Source organism: Arachis hypogaea, chromosome 17 (assembly GCF_003086295.3).
Source record: "Arachis hypogaea cultivar Tifrunner chromosome 17, arahy.Tifrunner.gnm2.J5K5, whole genome shotgun sequence".
Lineage (NCBI taxonomy): Eukaryota > Viridiplantae > Streptophyta > Magnoliopsida > Fabales > Fabaceae > Arachis > Arachis hypogaea.
Window position 1 is genome coordinate 6,026,102 of NC_092052.1, and position 22,774 is coordinate 6,048,875.

General features: G+C 34.1%; 5 protein-coding genes across 13 annotated transcripts; 2 read left to right on the forward strand and 3 right to left on the reverse strand.

Moving 5' to 3' along the window:
• The first annotated feature begins 582 nt into the window (after positions 1-582).
• LOC112766771 (alcohol dehydrogenase-like 7) lies at positions 583-6,067 on the forward strand. The gene is made up of 10 exons (XM_025812666.3): positions 583-1,135; positions 1,234-1,370; positions 1,462-1,508; positions 2,201-2,526; positions 3,201-3,283; positions 3,419-3,494; positions 3,618-3,676; positions 3,947-4,042; positions 4,640-4,804; positions 5,832-6,067. The coding sequence occupies exons 1-10, from the start codon at positions 1,084-1,086 to the stop codon at positions 5,946-5,948; spliced, it is 1,158 nt and encodes a 385-aa protein (XP_025668451.1). The 5' UTR covers positions 583-1,083; the 3' UTR covers positions 5,949-6,067.
• A 2,204-nt stretch (positions 6,068-8,271) lies between these two features.
• Positions 8,272-15,189, reverse strand: LOC112762665 (uncharacterized). Of its 9 annotated transcripts, XM_072222222.1 has the most exons (12): positions 14,815-15,113; positions 14,254-14,379; positions 12,782-13,320; positions 12,077-12,178; positions 11,923-11,963; positions 11,682-11,727; positions 11,447-11,522; positions 10,853-11,216; positions 10,095-10,344; positions 9,539-9,781; positions 9,344-9,463; positions 8,272-9,018 (listed from the first exon to the last, which is right to left on the reverse strand). In XM_072222222.1, the coding sequence occupies exons 6-12, from the start codon at positions 11,686-11,688 to the stop codon at positions 8,573-8,575; spliced, it is 1,506 nt and encodes a 501-aa protein (XP_072078323.1). In that variant the 5' UTR covers positions 11,689-11,727; positions 11,923-11,963; positions 12,077-12,178; positions 12,782-13,320; positions 14,254-14,379; positions 14,815-15,113; the 3' UTR covers positions 8,272-8,572. The 9 variants fall into 9 exon arrangements, with proteins under 9 accessions (XP_072078323.1, XP_072078320.1, XP_072078322.1 ...); XM_072222219.1 differs by lacking the exon at positions 11,923-11,963; XM_072222221.1 differs by lacking the exon at positions 14,254-14,379 and having other exon boundaries at positions 11,892-11,963; positions 14,815-15,101.
• Positions 15,190-15,461: 272 nt separating this feature from the next.
• LOC112762672 (alcohol dehydrogenase-like 7) lies at positions 15,462-18,648 on the forward strand. The gene is made up of 10 exons (XM_025808537.3): positions 15,462-15,924; positions 16,016-16,152; positions 16,260-16,306; positions 16,917-17,242; positions 17,486-17,568; positions 17,672-17,747; positions 17,869-17,933; positions 18,025-18,120; positions 18,188-18,352; positions 18,443-18,648. Exons 1-10 carry the CDS (start codon positions 15,873-15,875, stop codon positions 18,557-18,559), a joined length of 1,164 nt encoding a protein of 387 aa, XP_025664322.1. The 5' UTR covers positions 15,462-15,872; the 3' UTR covers positions 18,560-18,648.
• On the reverse strand, positions 18,637-20,451 carry LOC112762670 (geranylgeranyl diphosphate reductase, chloroplastic). The gene has a single exon (XM_025808535.3). It carries the CDS (start codon positions 20,131-20,133, stop codon positions 18,772-18,774), a length of 1,362 nt encoding a protein of 453 aa, XP_025664320.1. The 5' UTR covers positions 20,134-20,451; the 3' UTR covers positions 18,637-18,771.
• On the reverse strand, positions 20,392-22,599 carry LOC112762674 (GDSL esterase/lipase At1g71250). Its single transcript, XM_025808539.3, has 3 exons — positions 22,189-22,599; positions 21,486-22,103; positions 20,392-20,822 (listed from the first exon to the last, which is right to left on the reverse strand). The coding sequence occupies exons 1-3, from the start codon at positions 22,460-22,462 to the stop codon at positions 20,590-20,592; spliced, it is 1,125 nt and encodes a 374-aa protein (XP_025664324.1). The 5' UTR covers positions 22,463-22,599; the 3' UTR covers positions 20,392-20,589.
• Positions 22,600-22,774: the final 175 nt, after the last annotated feature.

Sequence of the window (22,774 nt, forward strand, 5' to 3'; positions counted from 1 at the left end):
CATCGTGCATAATATGTTCTCATTGTCAGTTGACTCAAAATTCTTTCCTTTTGTTTTTTTTCAAAATAAGAAATTTTTACAAGTATAGTATTTATTTAGATAAAAATTTTATATGTATTTATTTTTATATAAAATTAATAGGTGATAATTATTAAATAATAATTTAATTAAACCTATTAAATTATTTAATATTTTTTAAATATTAATTTTATATAAATACAACTGTATTTAAATTTTCACTATTTATTTATGAAAGAATATCATTTTATTAGCGGATACATATATGATGTTATATTATTATTGAAGCAGCCCTACTAGCATTTAAAAATCTTTTAATTTGTATATAATAATAATATTTAGGGTTAAATACGATTTTGGACTTTAAGGTATAGGTTGAAAATTTTTGTCGTTCCTAACTTTTTTTTTTGCATACAAAATCATCCCTAAAATATAATTTGGTTTTAAAATCGTCTTTATCTTAGGGACCAAAGTCGTACGGAGGTGACGGCGAGAGTGGAGGCAAAGGTGAATCGTGGATAGCTGCTGCTTCTTCTTTCCTTCCTCCTTCTTCTTCCATTTTTCCTTCACAAGAGTAGTAGCATTATTTTTCTCTTATTTTATTTTTATATTTTATAATTTTTTTATTATGGATAATTTAATCTAAAATTTTAATATTTAAGTAAAAAAGACGATTTTAAAACTTAGTTTTAAACATTAAAGATGATTTTGTATGCAAAAAAAATTAAAAACAAAAAAAAATTTCGACTTATAGACCAAAATCATCTTTAACCATATATTTATTTATTCTATTACATTATTAAACTTGATTTTAATATATTAAACTGTTATAAGAGTTATTTTATTATCATAATATAAATATTTTGTCGACACTATCAGAATTTTGTAGATTTGTCACTTATTTTTGTCCAATTTTTCCCCTAAAATTGTATAACATATTTTTTAGTTTTTTTTTTCCTATATATAATCACACACAATTATAAATGAGGAAGCAAGAGTTTGATTTGTAGCGTAAGATACTAATAAGACAGTGAAGGGCGTGAGGTTGGTTGTTTTTGAATCTCCATGGAAGAGAAAGCAGCAAGAACAATTGAAGGTCAACCCATAAGATGTAAAGGTTTGTGTGACAGCCATGAACAATTGAAGATGCAAGTTATTTTCTTTTTTTCCATTTTTTAAGGTTGCTATGTTTCATGTGTTTGAAACTTTGAATAGCGGCGGTTGGAAGAGAACCAGGGGAGCCATTGATCATTGAAGAGATTATTGTGGCGCCTCCAATGGCTCGTGAAGCAAGGATTAAAGTTATATGCTCTTCTCTTTGTTACAGCGATGTCACTTTTTGGAAGATCAAGGTTCATTGCAATCACTTTTTCTATTTACTTTTTAATTTAATTTCTCTCAATTATTTAGATTTTGAGTCTTTCATTTCATCCTTTGATGAAGGACCCCCCTGCAATTTGGCCAAGAATTTTCGGTCATGAGGCAATTGGGTGAGTTTCTGAAATCTCCTTATAGATTATTCATTCAAAATTAATTAATTAATTTTAATATACGAAAATGGGATTGCTATACTATACTATTTGTATGGTCATGTTCCATTCCATTTCATTAGTGGTTTGTGCTTTAATTTATGTACACTGAAAATTTGTAGTGGTCCTTTCATAAAAAGTTTCAACTTGTTTGTACAGTTGACTTTTTGTTTTTGTTTTGATTGATTCTGAATTTTGGGTTTTAACTCATTTTTCTTGTGAGATTTGCTAAATTGTTATGGAAAGCCATCTTCATATTGTTCTAATCTAATGGTAAGAAATAAGAGATTGAGCGTTAAAATTTAAAGTGGAAAATCACATATAGTTATTTTCGTATGAAGTTAATAGTTGAAAATTGTTAAATTATTTGATATGTTTGACTCTAAAATAGATACTCACGTACAGTTGTCTTTATATGAAGTTAATAATTAAAAACCGTTAGATTTTAATTTAGTTAAATATGTTAAATTATCTAACAAATTTTTAACTATATAAATTTCTACTTTGACTAAATTATTATCTAATAATTTTTAATTATCAATTTTAAGTGAAGATAATCACGAGTATTCACTAAAATTCAATGGTGATAAAGTAAGTGCGGAAAATATAAAAAAATTTAACTTCTAATAATTTTTTTTATTATTATTATACAGGATTGTGGAGAGTGTAGGAGAGGATGTGACTGAAGTTACAAAAGGAGACATGGTTGTTCCAATTTTCTTGCCAGATTGTGGAGAGTGTGTGGATTGCAAATCAGAAAAGAGCAACCTGTGTTCAAAATTCCCATTCAAAGTATCTCCATGGATGCCAAGATATGATAGTAGCAGATTCACTGATCTCAATGGACACATCATACACCATTTCCTTTTTGTTTCAAGTTTTACTGAGTACACTGTTGTTGACATTGCCAATCTAACCAAGATTCATCCACTTGTTCCTCCAAACAAAGCATGCCTCCTCAGTTGCGGCGTATCGACCGGTAACTAAAGAGAAAGATAAAGTAACCTTTTAGAATTCGAAAGCCATAAATTTATTCTTTAATCTTTATCAAATTATGTCCGTCCTAACAAAAAAAAGGAATAAAGTATATTTTTTGTTTTTAAAATTTGACAAAAATTTTTAAAATATTTTTAAGTTTTATTTTATTTTAATTTTATTCCAAAAGTTTTCTATTTGAATCAAATATATCCTGACGGGCTAATTTTTTTAAAATTTTAGGACCAATTTAACAACAATTTCTTAAAAATAATCTTTAATACAAGCAAATCAAACATAATTTTTATGCATTTTTGTTGGATTGGTTTTAAATTTTTTGAAAATTTAGCTCTCCATGGTATATTTCGTGCAAATCGAAAACTTTTAAGATAAAATTGAAACAAAATAAAATTTAAGGGTATTTTAAAATTTTTTATTAAATTTCAAAGACAAAAGATACACTTTACAAAATAAAATAAAAAAAATCTGTCGTACTTAAAACTATTTTGTACGAAAAAGACTAGTCTATTTCTCTTTTCGTTTCAAATGGTGAAAGATGATTTTGTACTATGTTATTTTAGTCAGTGACAAAATTAAAGCTTTGTTCCATCAAATATGCAACATTCATAATAAATTCATCTAATTCAATATTTTTGTTATTAAAATTTTTAATTTTAGGGGTAGGAGCTGCTTGGAAAGCAGCAAAAGTGGAACCAGGATCAAGTGTAGCTATTTTTGGACTAGGAAGCATTGGATTAGCGGTATGGTTTCTTAGATAATTAAACATATCTTTGTGTTATTATTATTATTATTATTATTATTATTATTATTATTATTATTATATATTGTATAGTTCTGTATCCACTAAAAATTGTTTTTGTTTTGGAAAAAACAAGGTTGCTGAAGGAGCTAGACTTTGTGGAGCAACTAAGATTATAGGTGTAGATGTCAACCCAGATAAGTTTGAAATTGGTAATGTAACTAACTATCTTCTCTTTCTATAACATCATCATCAAGTGTTTTAATTTGTCAAATAATATTAATGTTTTAAGAGATTAATTGGTTTCATGTGTTTAATTAATTTGTTTTTTTCAGGAAAAAAGTTTGGAGTCACTGACTTTATTCAAGCTGGAGGAGACAAATCTGTGAGCCAGGTCTTGCCATAATATTTGACTTTCTTTGGGATTTAAAAAAAAATGAATATAAAAAAAAATTAATTATTAGACCACAGTTAAATAAATCCACTAAAGAACTAACAAAAAATAATCAATAATTAATTATTATTTTTTTAAATTTCCTTGTACCTTCACTAGCCACCTACCCCAGTTTTCGCCAACTTTAAATCTTAAACCCTAATAATATTTTTTATTATATTATTATTATAGGAACATTTTTGAATAAGAGTTAATGTGGTTATGGAACAGGTTATTATAGAGATGACTAGTGGAGGTGCAGACTATTGCTTTGAATGTGTTGGAAGGGCATCATTGGTCCATGAAGCATATGCTTCTTGTAGAAAGGTATCTAATATTTATATTCTAATCTATGTCTCTCTCAAAATGTGATTAATTTATTAGTTTTTTAAGTATATTTGTTTTAAACCAAATTGAAATTCCATATTATTACTAGCAAATGTTCAAGATATAACTATTTCAAAAATTAATTTTTATATAATTTTTTAGTTGGTGTAATTCGCCAAAATGAGTGACGAGATGATATACAAAAATATAGACCGATTTAAAAAATCAGAAAATAGTCACGTGTCACGTAAAAAAAATGTATTTTGCTTTTCGCAATATATATATATATATATATAAATTATTTGTTACAGCCTGCAAAAAACTTAAACTCATATTCCTAAAAATTAACTTGTATGGCCAATCTTAAGAAAATTCACATTTTTTGAAAACTATATACAAATTTTTTAATTATAACCATTTATGTAATTTTTTTTAACAATTTAAGTTTTTGAGAAACGTAATTTTAAAATATAACATTACTATTAGAGCTTCTATGATAAAAAAATAAAATAAAAAAAATAAAAAAAAATAAAAACCGAAAATTCTTGAGAGAAGTGGTTAAAAGAAATTGAATTTGATGTTTAGTTTTGATTTTAGGGTTGGGGGAAAACAGTTGTTTTAGGAGTGGACAAGCCAGGATCTTGTTTGACGCTTAACTCTACTGAAGTCCTTTGTGATGGGAAGAGTCTCATAGGAGCCTTGTTTGGGGGACTCAAACCCAAGTCTCATGTCCCTATTCTCCTTAAGCGCTACATGGACAAGGTACGTTATTATTTGCTTCCTTTTTAATATTTAAGTCATATGACACTTGGTGCCTTGTATTTTAAGACACATGATACTAATTTTGAATTTTTTATTTTTAATATTGGAGTGGTAGCAGTATTTTTTTAAAATGTGGATTGTTGGGGTGTTATACTCAAATGTGGAATCGTTTAATTAGAGAAGCAGAAATCGGACCGTCCGATTTATTAGGGGTATAGAAATCGGACCGTCCGATTTCTAGAGGTACACAAATCGGACCGTCCGATTTGTAGAGGTACAAAAATCGAACCGTCCGATTTGTGGTTAAAAAATTAAAAAATTTGAGGTACAGAAATCGGACCCTCCGATTTGTGTACTTTCCACAGTTTTAAAAAATACCAAAAATTACAATGTTAAGATATATCACTACTTCTACTTCCATAATAAAAAAAATAGGGCCTTTCTCATATAAATGCCGGAAATAGTGGTAACAATTACTTATTGGTTTAATTATCATGATAGACTTTATAATTTTAAAAAATTTATAATTAAATTCTTACAAAACTTTAATTAGATCATTTTTAACTGTGTTTTGCTAAAAACAAACACAAAATATTATTTAAATATTGTTTTTAGTTTTAAGGTAAAATGAATTGTGAAATATTATAAAAGTCAATAACTAGAATTATTGTAATTTTTTATGGAAAAAAATGAAGTTAATTTTGATGCACTCACAGTGTAACGTGTACTCAATTACATAATACCACATAAGTAAAAATAACTATCTTTCACAATCATTTAAAAGAACGGATGTGATTACACGATAGTATAAAATGATAGTACATCAAAATTAAACTAAAAAAAATACTATTACAAATATAATTAAAATCTTTATCTAATATGTATGCTTGATATCAACTTTAAATGGTAAAACTGAATTATAAATTCAATAAAATTATATGAATTTACAGAACAGTTAAACTTTATTTATATGTTATAAGAAGTGATAATAAAACATAAATTTTGTAATGTGTTGTACTATTTTCAGGAACTGAATTTGGATGAGTTTATAACACATGAAGTGGACTTTAAGGACATCAATAAAGCATTCGATTTGCTGCTTAAAGGGGAGTGTCTCCGATGTGTGATTTGGATGGATAAATAATTACTTCATTCTTTTATGCACTTATTAGCTTTCTTGCTTTCATTTTCTGTTGATAGGGAAAAAATACATATCCAACTTTGTAACTTGTTCAATAATAAAATAACCCATGCATTGATAAAGTGATTCTTAAACCAAGTTTATTTCCCATCTTTTTAAGGCCCGTAAGTTTAGGAATCAAATTGAATATTCTCTCGTAAAATATCTGTATATGATAATATCAGATATGACGTATCAACCAAATGAAATCAAACCACTTATAAAAAGACATATATCAAAAATAAAACAGTTTCGTATATAACACAAAAACAAAAACACCGTCCTAACCATCCACAAACAAGGCAAAAATTCAATAATTTTTACGGCATTCTCGTTAAAAAAGTCAAATTTTCGTTATTATTATCTAAAAGGTAAAGACTCCAGAAAATTAACACCTAAAAAGTCTCTTACCAATAGCCAAAGTTAAGCTGCTTCTCATTCGTGTAATGTACCATATCATCCAAAACTTCATTCTCTAACGTTACTTTATATTAAAAAGATTTTCTAATTACTAAATCTACATCCCTCTCTTCTTTATGGATTTAGATTCTTCTTGTCACATTAATAATCTTTTTGCTAGATGCATATTTTTTTATATGCTATCATTGCCTAACAAAATTAGGTAAAACTCAAAAGCTTAGGACTATAAGTAACTAACACAGAATTGAAGAGACTCATTGGATCACCATGGAACACAAAATAACAAGAACAAGTGAGGCTCAACCCATAAGATTTAAAGGTGTGTGTTCCATAATTCCATGATAATGGAAGTTCCAATTTGAAGTTGATAGGTTAGTTTTAGTGTTTTAATTTTGATTGGAAGCTATGTAATAATGCATGTAGCTGCGGTTAGTCAAAAACAAGGTGAGCCATTGAGCATTGAAGATATCATTGTGGCACCACCAATGGCTCATTGGCTTGTGAAGCAAGGGTTAGAGTTATATGCACCACTCTTTGTCAGGTTGATCTCACATTCTCACTTTTTTGGAAGATTAAGATTATTGCTTACAAATTACCATCATTTTCTTCTTTCATTTCAAATTAATGATCTCATTATCAATGTGTATTCATGTTTTTAAACAATGTCCTCTTGTGTGTTTTGAACAAGGTTCTGAGAACTGAATCGGTCATCAAATTGCTCTAACTACTAGTTTACTAGTTCATTGGTTCAACTGTGATTCAACCAGAATAACTGTTTTATAATAAAATAATAAATAAAATATAAATAAACACACTAAAACATCAATATAGTCATTATAAACTTTAAAATATCATCCAAATTAAAAGTACTACATTAACCACAATGTTATCATGTTATCCAAATACAAACTCAAAAGGCAAATAAGAAAAGAAACAACCAAATATGAAATGCCAATATCAAAGTTTGTCATCAATCATCAAAATCCGCAAAAAGAACATCAATCCAATAATCTCAAGGACAACAATAATTGAAGAACAATAATAGAACAATAATTAACAACAGAACAACATGATAACAGAATCAAAGAAAATCACTGTAAAAACAAAAAAAAAATTAATGACAATAGAAGAATAATAGCATAACAGAATCAAGAACATCATCAACAATTCTAAACCACAGTAATGACAACAATAATTGAAGAAGAAAAATCACATAACAATCCTAAACCAATTAAAACAATTACAGTAAAAAATACCTTCTAGAGCACAGAGGTTAGGGACACGACGGAAGGCTGGATGCGACAGAATTGGAGAAGAGGTGGTCTGGACCGCTGTGGAACTGCAGCCGAGGAGGATGGAGCGCAGTGAAAATAGAGCAAAAGAGGGTGGAGGGCAGCGGATGCGAGACGAGTTGCAATGGGGACAACAACTTCGAGCAGTGGCGGAGACGAGCGTAGTGGAGATGGCTGCTTCGAGCAGCTGTGACGGCCGTAGTGACACCACGGTGGCTGGACGAAGCAAATGATGGGATTTTTCTTTTGCCGAGGGAAGGAGGAGCTCGAGAGGAAGTTGATGCTACTACTGAGTGCTGAGCTCAGAGTAAACAAATTAGGGCTACCCTTTTTATATATATTAATAAATGAAACAGCATCATTTCTCCTCAAATTTGAAAACCGGCCGAGTTCAGGTTCTGGTCCGATTTGACCGCACAGTTCTCGGCTGGTCCAACAGTCAAAAGGCAATTTTTAACCAGGCAATTATGCTTATAAGCTGAACCACTATCCTTGTCGATTTTCGGTTCGACTAGTCCGACCGACCGATTCAAACCGGTTTTCAGAACCTTGGTTAAAAGACAACACAAATCAAGTGCAATATAATCCGTGTTAAATTATTTTGCAACGGAAGTGTCACAGCAAGATCTCAAATCATGATTACCTTGACAGAGGGATCGTGGGATACATGTGAGAAAAACCCCTTAAGACACAAATAAACAGGTAAAAGAAAGAAATTAAGACAGCAAAAACTATGTACGTTGGGAAATTGATCACCGAAAGGCATAGCGCTATAAACAGCCAGAAAGGCACAGTTCTAATCATTACTATCCAATGCAATGACCATAGTTATAAATGTTTCCTCACTTGGTTTCTCTAAAGAACAACGTACGTGTTCTAGTCTGAATCGGATGACAGTTGGGGAGGACACAATGTTGCAACCATTTTAGACAACATTTCTTCCATTTCTTCCAAATCTTCCCTTCCAAAGCCCCAACCCCGAAGTAATTGTGCCCCAGCTGCTCCCCGATCAATTCCGAATCGGTGAAGGTTTTGCAATCTACTCTCAACAAATGGTAGGATAGCATTGCTGGAGCGTAATCTGGCAGCCATTGGAATGGAATAGACGTCCAGGGATCCTTTTGATGAAGAATTAGTTATCGGACCGCCCATCAACTCACCATGCTGGCCAACTTGGTTTCCAAATATCGATGGAAAAGACAATGGAATGGGAAGCGGACAAAGAGCAACAGATAAATGGTAGAACATTGGATTTGTTTCGGCACATTGAAAAGCAGCATCAACTGCATCCTTTACTTGGGAAACCGAAGCACGATGGCTACCTATTGAACCAAAGTGGTGAAGCATTTCAGGCAAAAATAAACCGCATAGGGAACACAACTTGGGGAGAAGCAACAGAAGAGAAAAATAAATAATGAAATAGGAAGCCAACATCACAATCATGTTCACAATAAGTCTTTCTCATTGATGAAGTTGAGCTGAGATGCAGAGAATATACTGAAAACGAACTATGCTTACTTCATCCAATTTAAGTCGGACAATATTGTTTTGAAAGACACAGACAGGAGGGGAAAAAAGAACAGAACAGAGAGGAAGAAAGGTGAGAGAATGAAGAGGAGGAAGAGAAGTAACCTTTAGAAACAATACCTGATGCATAAGCTCCATGGACTGTCAAGCATTCAACTCCCTGCATGTCTTCAACATCCTCTGCTATTTGAGGGGTCAATGGATGCAAATTTTCTAATAAAGATTGTTCGCTCTGTCCCCCTGAATTACAAGAATAAGACCAATGAAATAAAGTTCTATCAAGATTGAATAAAAATTACTTCACATCACATGTACCAAATAAAGCAGGCGCTGGTATGGCAACATCTAGAATTGACACCATATTCTGCCTCCCTTGTCCTGATAACATTTGTATGACTCCATGAAGATCAACAGCCCCAGAGACAGAAGATGCAGGTGTAGTAGGGCCAATTGGGTCCATTCTAAAAGGAAGACTAATGGAGTGTAGTGCAGCAGCATAAACTGCACTTGAGTGGTAATGTTTCTCATCTTCAATGTGGAGGAATTTGGAAACTTTACCTGCGAAATTATATGGAAAAAAAAAAAAAAAAAAAAAAAAAACTCGATCCTGAATAAGATTTTGAAAAAAGGTTCAGAAGAAGTGAATAATGGTATTGGCCGTGTTTCTGCAAGCCAATATCGACACTATCGGTGAGGCAAATTGTATAAACATTAAAACAGCTTATATAAAATTCAGGGCTGTGGAGACAGCTAACCAGTTAAATCAGTAAACTATCAGAATGTTAAACATCAGGCCTTTCTGCCAATTACCAAAAAAGCATGTTGACTAGTGAGTTGTCGAACGTGATAAATTCATTAAAGAGAATATTACCTTTACTCAAGGAGGGCATACCAAGAGGGACAATAAGTTTAGAGTAGGATGAGAGTCTTGAAAATGATACAGCATCGTGAAGATCCTCCAAGACTGTACGCTTCTTGCTCTGAAGACTTGTGCATGCACGATGGCCTTGGACAGCATACAGCAAAACAGGAGTATTTGTATATTCATCTACAATATTCTCTAGAAACTCTTCGGCCACAGCAGAGAATCCTCCAGAGTCGTCAACTACAAATTGAAAGCCCTGCCAACATTTTAAACTTGTTTAAGACAAATCAAACTAAAATGATTGTTCTCCCAGAACCTAAAAGAGGAAGATTATGGTTAGTCAAAATTCAAAACACTATGCTTTGAGTCATCATACCAATAATAACCATTGATTGAAAAATCCGAAACCAAAATTTACAGAGAAACACGAAAAATGGGATAACCAAAAACCATTGCACTAATATTTTCTATATAGCCATTACTACTTTTGGTAACAATTTATTTTCAAGTTCCTACAATATTGGGTAGAAGAATAAGCCTTGAAATTAGTAGCTTTGATCCTTAAATATAATCTTTTCCTAAATACAAGCCATAATAGGCAGTGGGTCCATATATATGGAAAGGAAATTAAAAAAAATGAAAAGTAAATTGAATTGTAACGTAGTAGATACCAAAAGATATTGCTTCACTAAAAAGATTAAAGATATAAGAGAAATATCTCCTAAAACCAACAACTACAAGACACAAAAGAAGTGATAGTATACCTGTATATGATCACACTCTTCAACAAAAAATCGTAGCCTGTCACTAATTTCTTCCCCTTGCAAATCCCAAGAAAAGGAATCCTTTCCAATTCCGTAATTGTTGAAGTTCTCAGCATCCATCCAAACCCCATTTAGTTCATAGAGACTCTGGGGATGATAATGTACTTTTGAGTAGTCCGTCCAAAACTGTACACCATTTTCTAGACTTTCAACTATATCCTTATCCTGATACTCACTTTGAGAACCATTGCTTGAACCACTAGTGTCATTAGTCACAATCAAATTTTCCTCTTCCTCATACAGTCTTTGTAGGAACAAATTTTTCTTATGAGGTTCACAGGCCTGGGTGGAAATCTTACCTGTCCTGCACATTGGTCTATGGACACTCAGCGCATAAACAAAATTTAAACTAAAGATTTATGATAAATATAACTGATGAAGTACGTTTCATGTCCAATAGAACAAGCAAGCAGTAAGTGAATAGAGCACCAAAAGGCTCCAGCTAGATATTTGTAGAAAATTGCCATTTTTTATTTTTATTCAACCTTATAAAATTTGAGTTTTCTCAAACAGGCATAGACTGAAAGGTCTCACCAAGTAACAACATCTGATGGAAAGGAGGTAACCTCCTTATATAATGTACCATGTGAGCTCAAAGATCCAAGTGAACCTGAAAAAGTTAACACAAAGTGTAAAAATATATGAAGTGGGAAATGGGGAGACAACGATGTTTCATTTTTGAACCAGGAAGAACAATAAAAGCATAAAGAATTAATATTATGCTAAAATATTTTTCACCAATAGATATCATCATGACAACATCAAGTACCTCTCATGTTTATTGAAAGTAGGCGAGGAGTGTATGTAAGAATGCCCTGCAGATATTGAAGTAGCACGGTGTGAGTATGAGTTGAAACTCGAATGACTTTAATCCACATATTCATATCATCCCATTGCCATTTTCCTTTCCCACAGCTAAAATATGCCAACTAGACACTAATCTATTAGTTAATCATAACCCAGATGAATTAACTAATACTTATTTGTATTCGTGTCATGAGAATAGGTACATGTAGTGAGGCAAATAGATAGCAGCAGACCAATTGGATGACTGCAAATACAAGATGTTAAGATCTCATTAAATCATCTACCAACATAGTTTTTAACATACAAAATTTTCTTAAAAGAAGGCTACAATGCTAGTTCAATCTCAAGAAATTGCACCTGTTGCGTTACACCAGTACGATAAAGCACATCCATGTTAAGATCATGATTCTTGAAGAATGAATCAGCATTAGGGTCTCCAGCCAGCCCAAGAAGCTCATCCTTACAATTGAACACAAATATGCATGATTAGACAATTAAACCTCAATATAAATTCTTTCCAAGATAACCAGAAAAACAGAAACCCCAACTGTGAGAAAATGAAAGGTTTAGAACAGTTAGTTGCTAGCAAAATATTTGAGGCAAACAGCTCTAACAGGAAAATGAAAGGCATCTTTTTTTTTTTTTTTTTCTGTGATGGTGGTATTTTGGTGTTTTTTTGTTGGTGGTGGGGGGTTTAAATGCTCTCTGAAAACTTTAGACATGCAATGATCTCCATAAAAGTAAGGAAAATGTTGTATTGCTCACAACAAGAAAAAGTAGTAATAACAACTCCATTGACTACACACTGAAAAGGAAAACTGTGATCACATAATGTACTCAAACGAAGTATTTTACTAACTACATGTTGAACCGAAGCTTCTGAATAATCGTTATAGCAGGAAGATTCTCACTTAACAAAATTTCACTCTTTTCAATAACAGCAATAAATGCAGAAACACTCGCTTAACTAGAAAAAAGCATTAAAAATCATAAATCAGCATTAAAGTATATTAAATAGAAAATGATATTAGCATAGGGAATGGGCCAAGTAGGATGTGAAACCTGAAAGTTCCAAAAGTGAGAGCCAACGTAATTGGCAAAATCGCCGACTTGGATAGTTACAAGTTCTTTCATCTTTACTTCCTACTGCAGCTGCAGCCAATTATGCGACGGCAGTGGTGGAGGACGGTGCGGCAGTGAAGCACGACGGAGAGGCGAGGAAGGTAAGAGATGGTAGGGGTGGGGATGTGAGACCAAGGTTGTCCTTTTACTTCTTTTTCTTTTTGGTCGGGACTCTTTTTTTTTGTTGAGTGAGAGAAACCATCTATTAAGAATGGGCTAAGCTTAAAAACCACAAGTTGGGCCAACCGACTCAATTAGTTTCTAGCCTAATATTCTTGTTCTCAACAGAAATTAGAGAAGCACTAGTATCCTATCCTATGTTAATATCTTAACATCCGGTTATTTGGCCCCGCATTTGAGATGCGTGTCAATTATCCTTATTCCTATGCCTTTGTTTGCTTTCCTGTAGCTGAACAGGTCTCATTTGCATGTGCTTTGAAATGTTCTGACAGCTGGAAGTTCCAAAGTCTTACCACCATCTGATCAGATATGAAAATTTCAAAAGTTAATTAAGTACCTGTTAGTTAATTCAAAGGAAATAAATGTAAAATCAATGCATCAAACAACTATGTTGAAAATCCCTTACGCTACATATGCATTATTGCTGTAAATTTTATCTATAAAAAGCAAGGTTCTGAGAACCGGACCGGTCATCGAACCGCTCTAGTCATTGGTTCACTGATCCAACCGGTCTAACAGTGGTTCAACCAGAAAAATGATTTCAGAATAAAATAATAAATAAATTATAAATAAACATCTTAGAATATAGAAGCAGCTTGTCAGTGACTATTGAAAGAAATGCCAATTCAAATAGTACAAATTGTGAAGATATCAGATAATTCCATGATATATTGAAAGAAAGCCAATAAACAACACTATAACCACTGTTCCAACCTGAGAGAATACAAAGCTAAATTAAAACAGTAAATACAGAAAGTAACATTTCAAAGAGAGATAACAAGTATATCAATACTCAATACTCTTTTATTATCCTATTCCGCAACATATGCAAGCTATAATGTACAAATACTTCGTTTCTACTCAAATATCTGTACCATAGGCGTATTTGCATCATATACTATTAAATTAAACTTCCTAATTGTGACTATAGTTTTGATAAAATGGCCGTATTTACAGATTCCTATTTGTGCAAAACGGAAGGCAAGACTAGCTAGCTTTAATTCTCTTACAAGAAACTAGCATAACTTGGAAAACAACAATGATAAAGCCATGAAGAGATTCTATTAGTTCCTACTAAACAAAACAATTAGATCAAAACTAAGGGTGAATTTTCAGTATTAAGAAATCAACTGTGTCTCTTGAATCTCCAATTCAATTACGCCAGTAATCCAAAGAGTTGACTTATTATACAATGAACAAGTGCAGAAATAGAAGGAAAGATGAAGAGGCACCAGAGGGCAGAAAAAGAGTTAGTTTTCTTGTTCCTGCAAGTGTGGGCACGCGCTGACGCTGTGGAAATCCTTTTGCTGGTTCAGATTGCCATTTTCCTTCTCAGTTCTGATAAAGAACATTGACAACTGAGAAAGATGATCAACCAGAGCCACAAAACACACAACAGCACACCAGAATCCAGAACCCACAGCAGCAGCAGCACAGCCAGAAAATTAATAGCAGCACAAAATTAATACTACCAACAACATTCAGCAACAAACAGCTTTGATTTGATTTCCATTTTTAGCATTCAGCAACAAACATTACAAAACAGCAACAAGTAATCCCTAATCACTAAACCTGAGATTAATAAAGCTAAACAAAAATTTCAATAATGATTTGATTTCTATTTTTAGCAGCAGAAAATTTCAACAAAAATTTCAGGAATTAAAAAAAGAGCAGCAGCACAAAATCAATTATTTGATTTTCCAGTAATCCATTCACTATTTCACATTCAAAAGTAAGCAAACAGAGCACAAAAGGAAGAGAAGAACCGAAGAAGTGAAAGCAGTGCCACTAACCTTCGACGGAGACACGGACGGCGACCGGCGAGACGACGGGAAGCGGCGACACGGCGGCGAGCTGCTCCAACCTCGAACAGAGAAGCCAGGGAGGACGGGGACAGGGGGAAGGAGGACGCCGAGCTACAAGAGAGGACGCGGAGGCGCCGACAGCACGGACGGCGGCGGCAGAACCGTTGCAGGGAGAACCTAGGGTTTTGGTTGCGTGATTTTGAACTTTGCTTCAGAGTTGAGAGGGATAGTGATGGGAGGGAGGGGGGGTTGGGGGAAGGAGGGTGAGTGAGTGAGGGCTGAACGTTGGGTTTTTTTTTAAAACGGCACCGTTTATCAAGAATAGGCCGGTTACCAGTCCAGTCCAACCGGTCGATTCCCAGACGATTCAACAGTTTTCGAATGAACGGTCATTAATAACAGACCGGACCGTTTTCATTATTGGTTTTTGGTTGGATCGATTCAACAAGTCGGTTCGAATATTCAGTTATAAATATTTTCAATTTACAAAAAAATATTCAATTAATTCTAATATTGTTTATACTATGAAGGACTTAAAAAAAATATATAAAAATCTAATTAAAAATTTGGTCAAATTATAAAGGCCAACAAAATTATTAAATCTTATTTAAAAGGCAAAGGCTTTAGAAAAATCGACACCAAAAAAAGTTTATTATCAAACGCCAAAATTAAGCTGCTTCTTCTCATTTCAATAATGTACTGTATCGTCCAAAACTTCATTCTCTAACATTACTTTATATTAAAAAGATTTTCTAATTCCTAAATCTGCATCGCTCTCTTCTTTATGTATTAAGATTCTTCTTGTCACATTAATAATGTTTTTGCTAGATGCATATTTTTTTTATGGTATGATTGCCTAACAAAATTGAAGTTAAAACTTCAAAGCTTAGGCTCCATTCCCAAATAATATGGACCACACACATTATTGTAACGTAACATTATCATTTGACACATATTTACTCTAAGACTTATTATAAGCTCAGCAACCGACACCCTTTGTACATAACTAAGACACAGAATTGAAGAGACTCAGTTATTGGATCACCATGGAAAACAAAGTAGCAAGAACAAGTGAAGCTCAACCCATAAGATGTAAAGGTGTGTGTTCCATAATTCCATGAAAAATGGAAGTTCCAATTTGAAGTTGATATGTTAGTTTTAATTGGAAGCTATGTGATAATGTATGTAGCTGCGGTTAGTCGCAAACAAGGTGAGGCATTGAGCATTGAAGAGATCATTGTGGCACCACCAATGGCTTGTGAAGCAAGGATTAAAGTTATATGCACCACTCTTTGTCACGTTGATCTCACTTTTTGGAACACTAAGGTTATTGCTTACAAATTACCATCATTTTCTTCTTTCATTTCAAATTAATGATTTCATTATCAATGTGTATTCATGTTTTTAAACATGTCTTTTTGTGTGTTTTGAAGGACCCTGCTTCAATTTGGCCAAGAATTCTGGGTCATGAGGCAATTGGGTAAGAGAATTTGCGAAATATGGTCGGTTTCTTTTATTTATTTATTTTCTGTTTTTTGTTTTTATTTAAAGATTTTTTTGGTAAAATTCTATTTTCTATTCTTATTTCCTGCTTGTATTTTTTTATAATTTTAAAATAAAAATATTAAAAATAAAAATAAAAACACAAATAAAATAGATATATTCTCTGTTTTTCTTTTATGAATTTAATTTGATTTAATTTATTATCATTAAAAAATGAATTTCACTATTGACTCTCTATATATATATATATATTATTAAACAGTTTTATACATATATCTAATTATGTAATGTTATATTAGTAAAAATAACTACATGTAATTAATTTGAGTTGGTCGAATGGTTAGCTCACTCGTCCGCTAGTGTCGGAGGTTTGAATCCTGCTAGCTACATGCAGCAACTCATTGGCCAGCGACTTGATGAATTAGTCCTTGACGTGTTGTATTGAGTTGAGGATACTGTAGACAACAAAAAAATAACCACATTTTACGTTGAAAAAAAAATATAATTGGACGACTATTTAAAATATTTTACGCTGTCAATACACTAAAATTAAATTCATACTATTTGTGTTTCTTTATGTAATGCAGGGTTGTGGAAAGCATAGGAGAGAATGTAACTGAAGTTGCAAAAGGAGATGTAGTTATGACAATATTCTTGCCAGATTGTGGAGAGTGTGTGGATTGCAAATCAGAAAAGAGCAACCTGTGTTCAAAATTCCCATTCAAAGTATCTCCATGGATGCCAAGATATGATAGTAGCAGATTCACTGATCTCAATGGAGACATCATACACCATTTCCTTTTTGTTTCAAGTTTTAGTGAATACACTGTCGTTGACATTGCCAATCTAACCAAGATTCATCCCCTTGTTCCTCCAAACAAGGCATGCCTCCTTAGTTGTGGTATCTCGGCCGGTAATTTTTCTATCGCGAAGCATAAAAACATTATTAGAGTTTGTTTTGTTTGATTCAGGTATTTTCGCAGACGAGTTTGATATGTTAAATTTATCAACCATATTATGTATACACAAAAAATAAGATACTCTATAAGATTAGTATAATATGGTCATGAATAAATACAAGATTACTCTTAGTATCTTATTCATAAGTCAACAATATTCATCAAATTCAATATGTTGATTAAATTTCTATCTTTAGGGCTAGGTGCTGCTTGGAGATTAGCAAATGTAGAGCCAGGTTCAACTGTTGCTATTTTTGGGTTGGGAAGCATTGGATTAGCAGTATGAATTTTTAATATAATATAAATTTCAATCTGTATGATTTCTATGTTTTGTGAGGGTTTTTATATACAACATGATCATTGAAATTGGTTGGTTTTGAAAGGTTGCTGAAGGAGCTAGATTTTGTGGAGCAACTAGAATTATTGGTGTGGATGTTAAGCCAGAAAAATTTGAAATTGGTAATTTCACTTTCTGTTTAATAACATAACATAGACTCATCAAATTCTAGGTATGCTGCTTCTTTATGTTACTTACCATTATGATGCTTACATTATGAAATTGTTGTTCATATACACACAGCAAAAAAGTTTGGAGTTACTGATTTTGTTAATGCTGGAGAATGTGGAGACAAATCTCTAAGCCAGGTACTCTATAAAGCTCCAATGATGTTTGTTTTAACTTAAAGGACATAAGAATGAGATTGATTATAGTTATTACTGTGTGGTTTTGGAGCAGATAATTATAGATATGACTGGTGGTGGAGCAGATTACTGCTTTGAATGTGTTGGTTTAACATCATCAGTTCATGAAGCATATGCTTCTTGTAGAAAGGTCTCTCTCTCTCTCTCTCTCTCTCTAACCATAGTTGATGAAATCATTAGTTGTTTTCTGGATTCAGGGTTGGGGAAAAACAATTGTTTTAGGAGTGGACAAGCCAGAATCCAAGTTGAGTCTTAACACTAGAGAGATCCTCTTCAATGGGAAGAGCCTAATTGGATGCTTATTTGGAGGACTCAAACCCAAATCTCATGTCCCTGTTCTCCTTAAACGTTACATGGACAAGGTACTTTAACATTATGCAAATTCTATGGTAATTGTTTAGAGTTTAGACCTCTTTTTGTTCCTCTATTACTGATGGCAAAATTATTGACAGGAACTAAAGTTGGATGAATTTGTCACTCATGAGTTGAAATTCAAAGACATCAACAAAGCTTTTGATTTACTGATGAAAGGAGAGTGTCTGAGATGTGTAGTTTGGATGGACAAATGACTTCATTCTTTTGTATGTATTTTTAATGGTGTGAGATAACCTTGCCAAATTTTAATAAAAGTGCTAGTGTTCTAGACTTTCTCGTAAAATTATGTTATGTCATACTATTTCTTTTCAACATATAATAATTCCCAAAAATCAAGAAGATAGATAAAACACTAACAAAGATTCATGAAACAAAACCAAAGTTGTTACAACATGGTTATCATCATCTAAAGTATCAAACCTTCCATTTTTCTCCCTAAAATGTTACACTTCACCAAACTCCCAATAGTGTTCATAACCATCTTAGCATCATCCAAAACTCTCCCTTTAGCTAACTTCTTATACAAGTAACTCTCAAAAGTCATTCTTTGAACATACTCATCCCCACAAAGCTCCACCAATGCCTCCTTAGCAGCGTTACTACCGTAGAAAACCCTCTGCAACAGATCCAAAAACCGGAACATACTAGTATATTCCCCATCCCAAATTTTCAGATACTCCCTTCTTAGATCATGTTCGTCAATCATTTTAAGACCCCCCTCTGATGCCTTAACCACGGCGTTTCCGCAAACTCGGCCCGATTTCGCGGCGAAGTATATTCCTTCGCCGGAGCACTTAGTGACGTAGCCTGCTGCGTCACCAACGAGTGCCACGCGTCCTTTGACTCTCACGGGACGCGGGTGCTCTGGAATAGGGTGGGCCTCTACCTTGATCAATTTTCCACCGTTGATCTTGTCACGGACTCTATCCCTGATCCCTCTCTGGAGCAACTTAATATCCTGCTTCGAGCGCACAGTACCGGTGCCCACTGCCACGTGGTCACATTTGGGAAACACCCAACCGTAGAAATCGGGAGATACGTCGTTGCCTACGTACATCTCGGCGAGATTTTCATAATGCGCCATTTTCTCGTCCGGTAATCTGATTCTCTCCTGGAACGCGATTGCGCAGGTGTAGTCGCCGGCGCCGATTGATTTTGCGACGCGGCTGTTTGCTCCGTCCGCGCCGATCACGACGTCGACGGCAAGGCTCCGCCGGTAGGTGTTTTGTACGGTGTAGTGTATAGTGTAGGGAGCGGTCGGCGACGGAGGTAGGTCGACAGCCGTGACGAGGGCGGAGATGACGGTGGCACCGGCGGATGCGGCGCGTGAACGGAGGAAAGAGTCGAGGACCTCGCGGCGGAGCATGGCGATGAACTCGTTGGATTTTAGAGTTTTGCCGAAATCGACGGCGATGTTGGAAGGAGAGAAGATGCGCATGCGTGTGACGTGGCGGTCGACCAGGTGGAGAGGGATGGAGAACTCGTCGAGCATGCAGAGAGGGATTGCGCCGCCGCAGGGTTTGGCCGCGGACGGCGGGTTGCGCTCGAAGAGAAATGTCTCAACGCCTCCAGCTGCCAGGGCCTCCGCGGCGGAGGATCCGGCTGGGCCGCCACCGATCACCGCCGCGCGGAGCTTCCTGCCGGCGATGGACGGGTGAGTAGATTTGGAGGCTATGATGGTGAGTTTGTTAACATGCAATTTGGATTTTGAGCTTTTGGTTTTTGTGTTCAGTGAAAATGGTGAAAAAGTTAGAATTTTTGCCGCCATTGATGAAGATGGAGAATGAGAATTGGGGTTTTGGGGTTTTTGTTGAAAAAATGCAAGTATTTAGGGTTTATTTTGTTATAAATCTGAGCTCTAGATCTTGAAACTAGATGAGAAAGTTAGTAAGCAACATAAAAATATTCATCTTTTTTGAACTTCCATGTGCTAGCATGACTTAAATGTTGACAAGGACAAATGGTGTCAGAATCAGAACTATGCATGACTTGAATTTATTACATAGGATAAAGACAAATGATGTCAGAATCAAATACCCACTTTAGTAAATCATAATTATATTTATAAGATCACATTAACAACCTGTTCTTTATGGTGTATTAAATACTAAAAGCAAATGGAGTAAGCTAGACTTTAAGAACTTGTGTTTTGTAACATCTTCAAAGCTAACATATAGGGTAAAAAGATATGATCAATCAAGAAAAATGGTGGTGGTTGTTTCTTCTACACTTTGATGTTGAACAATTCACGGATGGTGATAGGATGGCAAAGATTTGAGATTAGTGAGCCAGACCACGCTGCATCAGCTAGGATTGAGTTTACTGCTTGTGTAGGGTTCAATAGATCCCACCATAGGTGTTTTGAAGGTTCATTGCATGCTATGTCCATGGACATGCATCCTATCATTGCACCATTCAAGCCTAGTCCACAACATGCAGTCTTTGTGTCTACAAAACCTGTACATTCACAAACCTAATCATGTTCACTTTCATGTTTCACAATTTAAAAAGGTGTTGGCTATTCATTTTGGATATTATCTCCAGACCGAGTTATGTTAAATATTTTTTTCGGTCTATGATAATTTTTTTAAAAGAAAATATCATATCATAATTTAAAAATCTTTGATTAATTTCTAACCATTTAAATAATTAGTTTAAGTAGTTCTTGAAAAATCAATGCTTATAAGAGCCGCTTAGACCAATTACTTGAATGATTAGAAACTGGTTAAGGATTCGAATTGTGAATGGCACTATATCATTCGAGTCAATGATAAGGGACCGAAAAAGACACTTATTCTTCTTATTATTATTAGATGAGATGCCATTCCCAATTGGAGTAGCACACACCAAATGGTGGTGTACACATGAATCGATTCAATATACAATACAACGTGAAATGCCTATAAATATTTTTTAAAAAACCTTATTGTATGCTCCTTGAGTATTTAAATAGATTGTACTTCATTCATTCGTAGAACATATAAGTATTTCTTAATAAATATTTGTATGTACTATACAAAATACAAATGTATAAAACACAATTCAAAGTATCTATAATTTTGGTCAATTTTTTTTTGTTAATAATAATCATGAAGTTTAAGAAGGGAGAAATTAACATACCAAAAAGCCAAGGTTGGTTGATAATCTCCATCATTCCATGGTATACATCACAGAACACCACATGAATTTCAGGGAGTTCAGTGTTAAGCTTGGCCATATGTTCCTCTAGCAAGTTATTGTATTCCATGATCAAATCATTCACTTGCTCCTCACAACCACTTCCATTGTAATCTGACGTGCGATTCATCTCCCACGCTACGCGTGGAGTGCACCCCAAAGGAAGGATTCCGAAGCATATGATCTTCCTTGCATTTGCATCATAGAGGTACCTCACTGCATTTGTCATTTGATCCACAAGAATGGTGGCAAAAGTGTGGTTGGACATTTGGTTGGTAGAGTTCTGAAGGAAGAGATCAATGTAATCGTCTTTGCCGAATGAGAGAGCAAAGATGGAGGATCTTGTGAATTGGAGAGCAATGTCCGTGGCCAGATGCAGCTGCAACAGCTGCATGGTCTCGGAAACTTGCCGGAGTTGTTGGTTGAGTGATTGGTGGCTTTGGCTTCCCTGGTTCATGATTGTTGCTTGTGTTGATCCAAAGTTGAGACCCCCAAAGATCTCCTCTACAGATCCATTTTGACCATAGAATGGTCTCATTGATTTCAGTCCAATCTTTTCAGCTACAACAACAATTTCAGTTCAACAATCCTAATGTATTTGAGAGCAAGCACAGAAAGATAAGAGTAAAGAGAAAAGAGATCATACCAAGAAGTTGAGGAAGAAGTGTGGAATCAGAGCCATTACATGGATACAAAGAGAAATGACCATGAAGGAGAGGGTAGAAGAGAGTGTTGTCTCCACAATCAACTGAGGAATCACCTAACACATAAAATGCATATGAATGTGAACCAATTCTACCACCATCAATGTTAGTGGTAGTGACTACCTCTTTGTTTTGACAATAAACTAAGCTTAACATGCTCATTAGCATAACAACAACTTGAACATCAAACCCTCTTATTTTCATGTTGCTCTGCATAGCCTTGGCTATAAAAACTGATTTTGCTGCTAAATCATTCCAATAAGTGTAGCTATTTTAATGGTTTCTCTTCAATAGTTTTCCCATTTGGTTGTAGATGAACTTAAAACAGGACAAAGTGTGTATTTCTGTTTTTCAGTTTACATTTGAGAAGACAAGGGAAAGGTCATGTGCTTAGCATTTCTCAACAACCTCATTGTCAGCAAAATTTATGATTTCATTCATTTGTTTTTCTTATCTAAGAAATAAAAAAGTAAATAAATTGTAAAAACAAGAGGAGGAAATTAGAATGGCCAATTTCTGGCAACAAGC